This window comes from Phaseolus vulgaris, chromosome 1, assembly GCF_000499845.2.
Source record: "Phaseolus vulgaris cultivar G19833 chromosome 1, P. vulgaris v2.0, whole genome shotgun sequence".
Lineage (NCBI taxonomy): Eukaryota > Viridiplantae > Streptophyta > Magnoliopsida > Fabales > Fabaceae > Phaseolus > Phaseolus vulgaris.
Genome location: NC_023759.2, coordinates 6730754 through 6742590, shown reverse-complemented (window position 1 = coordinate 6742590; position 11837 = coordinate 6730754). Strand labels below are relative to the sequence as shown.

At 36.3% G+C, this 11837-nt stretch overlaps 2 protein-coding genes across 2 annotated transcripts; both read left to right on the top strand.

Moving 5' to 3' along the window:
- Positions 1-933: 933 nt before the first annotated feature.
- On the top strand, positions 934-5752 carry LOC137815380 (uncharacterized). Its single transcript, XM_068618521.1, has 6 exons — positions 934-1786; positions 1844-1948; positions 3577-3820; positions 3904-3959; positions 4265-5455; positions 5703-5752. The coding sequence occupies exons 1-6, from the start codon at positions 934-936 to the stop codon at positions 5750-5752; spliced, it is 2499 nt and encodes an 832-aa protein (XP_068474622.1).
- A 2708-nt stretch (positions 5753-8460) lies between these two features.
- Positions 8461-11481, top strand: LOC137813402 (cytoplasmic 60S subunit biogenesis factor REI1 homolog 1). The gene is made up of 5 exons (XM_068615626.1): positions 8461-8747; positions 9676-10269; positions 10365-10534; positions 10645-10857; positions 10969-11481. Exons 1-5 carry the CDS (start codon positions 8643-8645, stop codon positions 11126-11128), a joined length of 1242 nt encoding a protein of 413 aa, XP_068471727.1. The 5' UTR covers positions 8461-8642; the 3' UTR covers positions 11129-11481.
- The last annotated feature ends 356 nt before the right edge of the window (positions 11482-11837 follow it).

Sequence of the window (11837 nt, the reverse complement as noted above, 5' to 3'; positions counted from 1 at the left end):
TGGCTTCTAAAGGTAAGAATTGAGTTTTTATTTTAGGAGCATTGGTGGTTATGGTGTTTTTGTGGTTACTGGAAATCAGGATCCAAGAGTGTGCTATGGATTCATCTATCCAAAATTGAATCATTTTGTTCTTCGGATGAGAGAGTGTTGTGGAAGCAAATTTTTCATAAATTGTTAATTTCCATATTGCTGAATGCGAAAGCCTAATTTTTGTCATGGATTGGTGGATCCATAATGCTTTTTTTGAATTATGGATTTCTGAATTTGAAATTCTTATTTCTATTACGAATTGGTGGATCTGAAATGCTTTTTTGAATTATGGATTTTTAAATTCGAAATGCATATTTTGAATTACAGATTGGTGGATCCAAAATTTTACCCGAAGCGCCAATCCATAATTTTTCCGAATTCTATAATCCGGAATGCATAAAAATAAATACATGTTCTCTATTCCATAAAACTATCGGATGTATTGTCCAAAATAATGCGAATGAACTACGGAAACGAAAATCCAAAGAGAAAATGGAACAGCAAATTCGAAAATCAAAAATGTACTTACCTTCAAGAGAAACCACCTTTCTCCCACCAAGTTTCTGAGAACCCACCCTAAACCACCAACAGAAACGTGAGATGGAACAATGTCGCTGAGAGAGTAAAAGAAAGTTCTACAGCAGTCCAAACAAAATAATTTCAACCCAATCTATTATGCAGTGTTTTCTAATTTTTTAGATCTTTCTAGAAAGAGAATGAGGTGTACCCATGAGTTGTATTTTTCTGTTATTCTCTTTTGTCTTTTTCTTTACACAAACAATGTGTATATATTCTGAATATTGTTTGCATAATAATATAACAAACTTTTCCATCATCTTTTGCTTTGTGCATTTCTGTCTTTGCCTTGTTTTCTCACAAAGGAGCTCTGCAAATACCTTCTCCATGTCTGAGGTTCACTCTACTGATCCTGGAATTACAGATTCCAGTCTTCATCCCTCCAGTCCTTATTACATCCATCCCAGTGAAGGACCCAGTTCTGTATCCATTACCCCTGTCCTTACTGGCTCAAACTATCATATGTGGTCTCGACCCATTCGTATGGCTTTAATCTCCAAAAACAAAATGGGTTTTTTGACAGGTGCTGTTATTGAACCTGCACTCATTGATCCTTTGTATCCAACATGGGAACGTTGCAATACATTAATCATGTCTTGGTTGTTCAACTCTCTGTCTCAACCTATTACCCAAAGTGTGATTTTCTTTGAAAGTGCTATAGCCATCTGGAATGACCTTAAAGAACGTTTCTCTCAGGGTGACCTTCTTCGTATTGCAGAGCTCCAAGAAACCATCTACAGCTTAAAACAGGGCGACTGTTCTGTCTCAGAATACTACACCTCCCTCAAATCTTTATGGGAAGAGCTTGATAATTACCGTCCTTTCCTTCCATGTACCTATTCAGTCAAGATGTATCATCAACAAGACTTCATCATTCGCTTCCTCAAAGGATTGGAGGACCGATTCTCCGTCGTTCGTTCCCAAATCCTTCTCATGGAACCCTTGCCGCAAGCTTCTCGTGTTTTCTCCATGATTGTGCAGCAGGAACGTCAACGTTCTCTTCCTCTTGTTGACGCAGAAGCCAGCGCATTCATCAATTTCAACTTCATCCCTTCCGATAAGGGACGCGGTGGTGGACCTCCAAAATCTCATCCAGCAAACAATAATCGCAACAATAGTAAGAGATGCGTTTACTGTCACCACACCGGCCACACCATCGAAGCGTGTTATGCGAAACACGGTTACCCACCGGGTCATCCCCAATACCCGGGTCGTCCATGATTCAACTTGCATGAAGGTGTCGTCAACAATCTCGCCAACAATGCCGTCAACGATCTGACCAACATTGAGGGTTCTGGTTCTAACACCACCAGCGTTGAAGGTTCTGCTTCTAATGGACCTGGTATTCACTTGTCACATGCCCAATATCAAGCTCTCGTTAGACTCCTCTAGCAACCGCAACAGCATCTTGAGACCTATGGTTCTGGTTCTGTCCAGCTCTCACGGGCCAATATCACCCAAACAGCTTTTGTTGACCCAATGGGTATTAGCATTTCTTCTACTTTTTGCACCACATCTCTCACACACCCACATCATATTTTGTTCAATAGCCACACTATTCCTATCACACACTCACAAAATAATTCTTGGGTCATCGATTCTGGTGCAATTGATCATATTACCTCCTCTTTAAATTTTTTTCTTTATTACTCTCAAATTAAACCTGTCCAAATCAATTTATCTAATGGTACCCATGTGTTTGCACATTTTTCTGGCTCTGTTCAAATCAGTCCAAACTTTGTTATTCATGATGTGCTTTACATTCCCAATTTTAAATTTAATCTTCTTTCAATTTCTAAACTCATTACTTCTCTTAATTATTTTTTGATATTTTCTAATGAGAATTATTATATACAGGAAACAAGATCATTGAAGACGATTGGTTTGGGTAAATTAAAACAAGGGCTTTATCACTTGGACATCAATCATCCTGTGAGTTTGACACCTCTTGACATCCATAAACCACCACCCAAAGTCTCCATCAATACTTTCACCACCCCCCTATCACTAACACCAATCTTTGGCATTTTAGGCTAGGACACCTTTCCGGAAATCGTCTCAATGTTTTGCACATGACCTTTCCTTTTATTTCTAAGAATATTGTTGACAATTGGGACATTTGTCACTTAGCTAAACAAAAAAATCTTTCATACTCTCCAAGTATCAATAGATCTTGCAAATTATTTGATTTAGTCCATATGGATATTTGGGTACCCTTTTCTAAAATTTCTATTCATGGTCATAAATATTTTTTAACCATTGTTGATGATTTTAGTCGTTTTACATGGGCTGTCTTATTAAAATCAAAAAGTGAAGTCCAAATGCATGTCCAAAATTTTGTTGCTTTAATTGAAACTCAATTTCACACCACTATTAAATGTATTCGTCCGAACAATGGGCCTGAGTTTTTTCAAAAGAATTATTTTTCATCCAAAGGTATTTTACATCAAACAAGTTGTGTATATACCCCTTAACAAAATGGACACGTAGAAAGAAAACATCAACACATCCTTAATGTTGTTAGGGCATTCATGTTTCAATCTAATCTTCCAAAACATTTTTGGTCATATGCTATTAAACATGCAGTTTTTTTGATAAATCGTGTTCCTTCTCCTGTCATTCAAAATAAAACTCCTTTTGAATTATTGCATAATGAACCTCCTGATTTTTCCATGATTAAAAGTTTTGGTTGTCTTTGTTATGCATCAATAAATGCTCCTCGTAAAAAATTTGATGTCCACTCAAGACGTGGAATTTTTTTGGGCTTCCAAACAGGGACCAAGGGCTATGTCATTTTTTATATCAACAACAAAGAAATTTTTATATCTCACAATGTGCAATTCAATGAGAAAATTTTTCCTTTTTCATCCTCTCAATCCATCAGTGAACCCATTGAAAACCACACCAACCCTCTTCATATTAAAACCAATTCAACACCAGATACACCTTTTCCTCTACTTATACCTCCAGTTTTCCTTAAGCCCACTAGTCCTACTTCCTCTTCATCTATTTCCCCATCCCCGTCCCCTGACCAACACACCTCTCACTCACCGGATTCCATAGCTTCAGCACCACCTCCACCCTCACCAACACCACGACATTCCAACCGCCTCACCAATCGTCCACGTTATCTCAATGATTACTATTGCAACACTTCTTCAAGTGATTCTGCCTTTACTTTAGCACACCCTAACCAATCCTCTTCACTGATCAGGTATCCTATCCAGTCCTTCATCGATTATTCTCATTTGTCTTCCTCCCACTCTCATTTTCTAATGTGTCTCCATACTGAGCAAGAACCAAAGACGTATCAGGAGGTTGTTACCCAACCTTGTTGGTAGGAAGCTATACAGGTTGAAATTGCGGCCTTAATTGACAACCAAACTTGGGATATTGTGACTACACCTCCCTCTATCAAACCCATCGGATGCAAATGGGTTCAAAATAAAGAGAAAACCTGATGGGAATGTTGAACGCTACAAAGCTCGCCTGGTCGCAAAAGGGTATTCCCAAATTGAAGGGGTTGATTATCTAGAAACCTTCTCCCCTGTTGTAAAAATGACCACTGTCAGAGTAGTCTTAGCCTTGGCATCCATTTACAATTGGGAATTACAACAACTTGATGTCAGTAATGCATTTCTTCATGGATAAATTTCAGAGGATGTTTATATAGTGATACCTCCTAGACTATCCAATTATTCTTCTAATCAATGCTGCAAACTCAAGAAATCTCTCTACGGACTGAAACAAGCGAGTCGCACATGGTATGAAAAATTATATCTTTTACTGCAATCTTCGGGATATGCTCAAGCCCATGCTGATCATAGTTTATTTATAAAAGATACTGGTTCTATTTTCACTTCTCTCATTGTTTATGTCGATGATATTGTGCTCACTGGAAATTGTGCTTCTGAGATCACTAAGATTAAAGCCACTCTCCATTCTCATTTCCATATAAAGGATCTTGGCCAGTTGAAATATTTGTTGGGAATAGAAGTAGCTCACTCCAGCCAAGGCATCTCTCTTTGTCAACGCAAATATTGTCTGGACTTGATTAAGGATTCTGGTCTCATGGGTTGCAAACCCTTTTCTACTCCAATGGATGACTCCTTGTGTCTTCATCAGGACTCTAGTGAGCCTTTTCCTGACCCTTTGTCATATCGACGATTGGTGGGACGTCTCATATATTTAACTACCACTAGACCTGATATAGCCTTTGCGACCCAACAACTCAGTCAATTCATGGTCACACCTACTCAGACTCATCTTCAAGCTGCTTTAAGAGTAATTCGATATCTGAAAGGATGCCCTGGAAAAGGTTTATTTTTTAGTCGCAGGTCTTCAACACAACTTTTTGGATTCAGTGATGCTGATTGGGCCACATGTATTGATACACGACGTTCCATCACTAGTTACTGTTTTTTTATTGGCAATTCTTTGGTGTCATGGAAAGCCAAGAAACAACCTACTATTTCTCGATCTTCCACAGAAACCGAGTATAGGGCCCTTACCTCTGCCACTTGCGAGCTTCAATGGCTCTCTTTCCTTCTTGATGATTTGAGAATTCCTACCACGAAGAATCCTGTCCTCTATTGTGATAACCAAAGCGCTTTATACATTGTTGGCAATCCCGTCTTTCATGAAAGAACAAAACATTTAGAGATTGATTGCCACATTGTTCGTGAAAAACTACTTAGTGGACTCATGCATCTTCTACCAATTTCTTCCTCACATCAGTTAGCATATATCCTTACTAAAGCCCTTCCACCACGACTGTTTCACTCCAATTTATCCAAGTTGGAGCTTCTTGACATCTTCAAACCTCCAGCTTGTGAGGGGCTAAAAGAAAGTTCTACAGCAGTCCAAACAAAATAATTTCAGCCAAATCTATAATGCAGTGTTTTCTAATTTTTTAGATCTTTCTAGAAAGACAATGAGGTGTACCCATGAGCTATATTTTTCTGTTATTCTCTTTTGTCTTTTTTTTTACACAAACAATGTGTATATATTCTGAACATTGTTTGCAGAATAATATAACAAACTTTTCCATCATCTTTTGCCCTGTGCATTTCTGTCTTTGTCTTGTTTTCTCACAGAGAGGAATGGAACGACGCTGCTGAGAAAGAGGAATGAACGGCGTTGCTGAGAGGCAAATGAAGAAAAAAAGAATTAGTTTAAGTTTAAGTGCATTTTAGGATTTTTAAAAAATAATAGGGACAGTTTTATCTTTGCATATTATGGGGTGAAGGGAGAAAAATGTATGGGTGCACCAACAAATAGAGGCATCTCCGGTGGAAGCCTGAATCAGCTTTCAATCAAGGATTCAGGTTCAGATGTTTCTGTGTTGGACATGTTTGCTAGACATAGTAAATTGAAAAGGATACAGAAAAGGGAAATGAGGTAAATGTTTAACAATCTACAAGAAATTGACCATAAATATTCAGCTCTATGACCAAAAAACAAAAGAAATAAAGTTCACCAATGCAAGTCACCTTGACACATGAGAGCATGCACCAGCTCCTGAGTAATTTTTGCCCTGTGCCATGTAATCATTGAAATTGCAGATTCTTCTTGCAGTTCATTTTGGTATCTGATGTGCATAAATCAGAAAATGAAAAGGTCAGCATTGAGTGGCATCAGTGTCTGAGTCACAAGAATTGAACAGCATCAAATGAATGACTCATCTTGTCATGCTGCAAAATTCTAAAGTTTCATGTGGAAAAACATGGCATTCATCATCATAATAGGACAAGAGTGATTAAAATTCAGCCAGCAGAATTCCAATTCATACATTTGAGTCATGATCATGACTCGTGGAAACATAAATGCTCCTAGCAGATACAAGTTTTAGAAACGTAAAAGATTAAAAAAACTAAATTTAACTTATACATAAACTAATTCTTAACTAAGGGATGATTTTTATTTTATTTTATTAGTATTTATAGAGCAAACTTATCAAACAGATCTAAAAGCCCCTGTTATGTTCTTCTAGATTAAGTATTCTATGTTAATGGTCTAAGTTTGTACTAATTGTAGTACAATTTGATCTACAAATTTGAAGTTGGTTCATACATAACAATTATTCAGGATCTTATTAGTTCAATTCTCCTCTTTTCCCATTTACCATCTAATCCTTTATATCAGCATGGTATCAAAGTATTAACATCTTGCAAACTTTTTCTGCTAGCAAAACAAATTCCATTAAAATGGAATACATGAGACTAGAAGAGAATAAGATATCCTCCAAAAGAGACAAAAAGAAAGCTGAAAGAAAACACAGGAAGAAATCCTACAACCAAAAGAGAAAGGAGAAAAGAAAACCAGCATAGGCTTCCCAAAACACTTGACATAACACTCCCTAAATATAACATATGCTAAGTTGGTGCTCACTTTTTTTACATGATCTTGAAGAGATTTGTTGGAATTTTTCTGTGGGAAAATGTTGGGATGATTTGGAATTAATTAGCCATAGCATCTTATATAAGAAAATCAAGATACCACTTTTTTAGTGTGACATCAATATCCTTCCCAAACTTTCATTATTCTCATCACTTTTGTAGCAAGGCCTACTGATGGCTATAATTTGAGTCCTTCCTTTTCCATTTCTGGTCATCTACTTGAAGAGATTGACCATGCTACTTCACATGCAACTTGTCTGCCACTGAACACAAGTCAAATTTCCTCTTATCAGTTCTTTCTTTGTTGACAATATCAAACCTCACAATTTTCACCTTTTAAGCCTTTCTGCATCCTTTGCTATGGAACCAGCAAGAAAATGCAAGCTCATCATCACAACTCATCATCATAGCTCATTTGACCAAGCAGTTGTATTATGCTACTGTGTAAGGCATGCACAAACCAGAAGTTACCAATTTGCATCTACAGCACTAGTTCAAACATCACAAACTTTCATCAATTATTCTCTTCTTTCTTAGTGAAAATAACTACTTACTGATCAATCTTACATTCATACCCCTGCTATAAGGGCTTATAAAATCTTTTCTTCACAAACATGATAAAGATAACATATACATGATATGTAGAACCAAAAGGGGCAATGTAAGACCTCAAAACCATGCATGTATTAACCATGTTGACATATAGATATATAGCCATGAACTAATTATGCATAAAAATTCTTTTGAGCATATAGTACTTTGATGTTACTCTAATATTTAGTTTATAAAATTTTATTTTTATTACTATTATAATAGTCCCTAAAATTTATAACTTATCATCATTACAGTGTCTAAAGAAACCAACTACCAAAATCTAACTTCACTAACAAAATTTCAATTTCAGATATTTATTTGCCATTTTTCTATTTTCAGCTACAACTATAAGGGTATAAGGATGTCTAACAAATTCAGATACCAAAATAATATATTTGGAGGTGCATCATGAGTTTTTTTGGTGCAGGGTATTTCTTCCTGCACCCCATTAAAATTCTTCCTGCACCCATCAATATCTGAAAAGACTATTTTATCCATTTTTAAAATGACTTTTGTATTAGCATTTCTGGAATCTTTCTGAATGGAGTTTATAAATGTATTCTGAAAAACGTTTTTTGAAATTTCGAAAAAGCATTTTTTGGAAAGAATTTCTCGAATAATATTTCCGAAACGTATAAATACATTTTGGAATGTGTTTTTCGGTATAAATTTTATAAAATGTATTTTAAAAAGAGATTTCCAGAATAAGACCAAATTAGATGAGACATTTTGGTTATTTTACCTATTTGATGGGTGCAAGAAGAACTTTTCCGGGGTGCAGAGAGAAACACCCTTCGGTGCATGAGGAAAAGCCCAAAATTAAAAATAAAAAAATAAAAGGCCCAATAAGAATGTTAAACAAGGTCCTAAACGAATGACGCAAGCGCTGAGAACAAAACCTTCTTCGTCTTCATTTCGCCGACGGTTCTTGAATCATCTTGCTCACGCGCGTGTGTATATATACACACTCTGGTTCTGCTTTCGCCTTTTCAGTTTCATCAAAAAATTGAAACAGGAAAAAAAAATTGTGAACATCTTCGAAGCATGCCAGGGTTAACGTGCAACGCTTGTAACGCGGAATTCAAGGATGACACAGAGCAAAAGCTCCATTACAAGTCCGAGTGGCATCGCTACAATCTCAAGCGCAAGGTTCTGTTCCTCTTTTCAACTTTCACAATCAATTTGTTTATGTATTTATTTTTATGGTTCAATCCAGAGAGATTGAAAGGTTTGAGAATATGCAATGAAATAGAGTTTTCGCTGTTAGGGTTGTTATTTTACTAGTTGAATTCTTTGGAGAGATGTGTCTTGGGTTTTGTGTTATTTATTTATTTATTCATTTATTTGTTATTATTTTGTAAATTTTGTTTTTTGGGTTGGGTTGGATAAAGCTGCTTCGAAGCAGTTGTGTTAAGAACATTTCACGGAGTAATTGTTGTGGTATATTTATGAGGGGCTCTAGGCTCTGTTTGGATAATATGCTGGAGCGCTTATGAGAAGAAAATAAGAAAGTATAATTAATTGAGTTTTCTTGTAAGCTAAAATCAACTTACGTAATTCTTTATTTGGAGAAGTTAGATGAAAAAACTGAAAATATAGAAGTTAAGTGCTTAGGTTGATTGAGTTTAGGTTTTTGGAGAAGTTCAATTCATTTTAACTTCCAAGTTTACTCAATTATTTGATTAGGGTTGTCAAGCTTGCAAATAATTAACAGATTAGGGTATATTGCACACACACGTATATTATGTATATGAGATGTCAAGTTAGAGGAGTAAATTTATCTCAGATGATTAGGATTAAGAGTTAATTTAATGATCATATGATCACTTGAAAAAGAGATGATGTGAGGAAGCAAATTTCAACCATGTAATTGATATGGGTGATTAAGATTAAAAGGAATTAAAATAATTTTAACCATATATGCGTGATTGTTGTATGACTAAGATATACTCCTATCGTACCTTAACTATATATAACCCTCCAACAAGGGAAGGGAAGGATTTGGTGAGTATTGGGGGGAGCTTGGTTTGTTTCCTTGAAAATATTAAATTGATGTCAACTTTTGTGATACATATAGGTGGCTGGGGTTCCTGGGGTGACAGAAGCACTATTTCTGGCCAGGCAGTCTGTTATTGCTCAAGAGAAAAATAAATTGAGTGAGACACCCATGCTCTATAGCTGTGGTCTTTGTGGAAAAGATTATAAAAGTTATAAAGCTCATGCTGAGCACCTTAAATCACGTGGTCATATGATGCGGGCCTCTGAAGGAACTAGTGGTGCTGATGAGAAGGCAATAATTAAGCCACTTCCACAACGTGTTGTGAATAGGCCTCCTCCTAGAAGAGAGGTGGATAACTCTGAAACTGAAGAAAGTGAAGATGAATGGGAGGAGGTTGATCCGGAAGATGATTTGGTCGATGGGGCTGCGAAGTCTTTGACTGATTTGAATGTGAATGGGCATGGTGAAAATGTTGATATGGATGAAGATGAAGATGACAATGATGAGGATGACTTTGAGGAGTTAGATCCCTCATGTTGCTTTATGTGTGATCAAAAACACAAAACAATTGAAGACTGCATAGTTCACATGCACAAGCATCACGGATTCTTCATTCCAGATGTTGAGTATTTGAAGGATCCAAAAGGCCTCCTCACATATCTTGGCCTTAAGGTATATTTCTGTTCTCCCCCCACCATCAAACACATACAAACAAAAAAAAAAAGGTTTGGTTTGATCTGGTTGTAATTCTCTTTTCCATTTTCTAGGTCAAGAGGGACTACGAGTGTCTGTACTGCAATGAACGACGTTATCCTTTCAGCAGCTTGGAAGCAGTCAGGAAACATATGGCAGCAAAAAGCCATTGTAAAGTGCATTTTGGTGATGGTAATGAGGAGGAGGAGGTAGAGTTAGAAGAGTTCTATGACTACAGCAGCAGGTTAGTACAGTTCCAACTACTTTGATTTCAATCTCCCTTTTTTGTAAACTATCTCTATAAAAATGGCAAGGCTTATACATCAATCTCCAATGTATATTTTTTTTGCTCAGTTATACGGATGATCAGGGCAAGCAGCTCATTGTGTCTGGTGAAACAGCTAACAATGTAGAACTTGTTGGTGGGTCTGAGCTCATAATCACCAAGAAATCTGGTGATAAAATTTCAACCAGAACACTTGGTTCCCGTGAATTTTTGCGTTATTATCGTCAGAAGCCCCGGCCATCACCAAATAATATGGCCATTACTGCTGCATTAGCTTCAAGGTTCACCTTCTAACCACTGTTCTATTCTTTGTAATGCTGAAGGACATTTGATGATTCAAGCTAATCGTAGTCACATGATGATGAGGGATTCTTTTTTCTCTTTAATTTCAGGTACAGGAGCATGGGTTTGACCACTGTCCAATCAAGGGAGCAAATTGTGAGGATGAAAGTGCTGAAGGAAATGAGTAGGTCCGGTGTGGAGAATATGCGTTCCAAGATAGCAATGAAGAGTAATGTTATCCGAAACCTGCCGAGTAATGTCCCATATTAGTCCTCAGTTAAGTGGTGCTGTGTGGTAGTCATTGCTACCAGTTTTCTTTCTGAAGCATTTTCAGATTTCTTGGTCTTATGAATCATCCACAAGGAATCCAAAGGAACTAGAGTGACTTTATGTTCTAATGAGGCATTAGGTACACTACATGTTTTTTCTGTTGTTGGTAATGGTTTCATCAATATCTGGACGATAAGGACAACCCTTTGATTGGTGCTATTTTTAGGTATTGGTTACAATATCTTTTCACTGAAACACATGGAATTTATTGGTTATATTTGTAGACATCAAACTGATGGGACCATATTGAGTGGGAATTTTAATTGTAATCCTGTCGGAATTACAATTTTCAATTTTGATCGGTGTTTACTTCTCTTTTTCTTGTTTTAGGCTTTGAGAATAAAATTAGATAGTGTTTTCATTTTCATAAATCATATGTATTTTTGGTTTTCTTTTTTCAAAATCTAAGTTGTTATTTTATGTCATGAAACCATATGGATTTCAAATGGGAAGAAAAATGAATGGATTCCAATATATGAAATGGAAATGTTACCTGGGATTTTACACTTTGAAACCAATAATTGTAGTTTTTAAACATCAACATATGCGAAATTGCTGAGTCACATTGCTCAAGGTTTTTCTTTTATTACTTTAATTTTCAATTAAAATTATCTAAATACGTTACTATTATAAGAATCAATAATGCTAG

What these genes read in the sequence shown, in the direction of transcription:
- LOC137815380 (XM_068618521.1), top strand. Translation starts at nt 934, where the DNA reads ATGTCTGAGGTTCACTCTACTGATCCTGGAATTACAGATTCCAGTCTT. An exon ending in AGCGTGTTATGCGAAACACG is followed by an intron (nt 1,787 to 1,843) that starts GTTACCCACCGG and finishes ACTTGCATGAAG; the next exon opens with GTGTCGTCAACAATCTCGCC. An exon ending in TTGTGAGGGGCTAAAAGAAA is followed by an intron (nt 5,456 to 5,702) that starts GTTCTACAGCAG and finishes GTTTTCTCACAG; the next exon opens with AGAGGAATGGAACGACGCTG.
- LOC137813402 (XM_068615626.1), top strand. Translation starts at nt 8,643, where the DNA reads ATGCCAGGGTTAACGTGCAACGCTTGTAACGCGGAATTCAAGGATGAC. An exon ending in TTCTATGACTACAGCAGCAG is followed by an intron (nt 10,535 to 10,644) that starts GTTAGTACAGTT and finishes TTTTTTGCTCAG; the next exon opens with TTATACGGATGATCAGGGCA. An exon ending in ACTGCTGCATTAGCTTCAAG is followed by an intron (nt 10,858 to 10,968) that starts GTTCACCTTCTA and finishes CTTTAATTTCAG; the next exon opens with GTACAGGAGCATGGGTTTGA.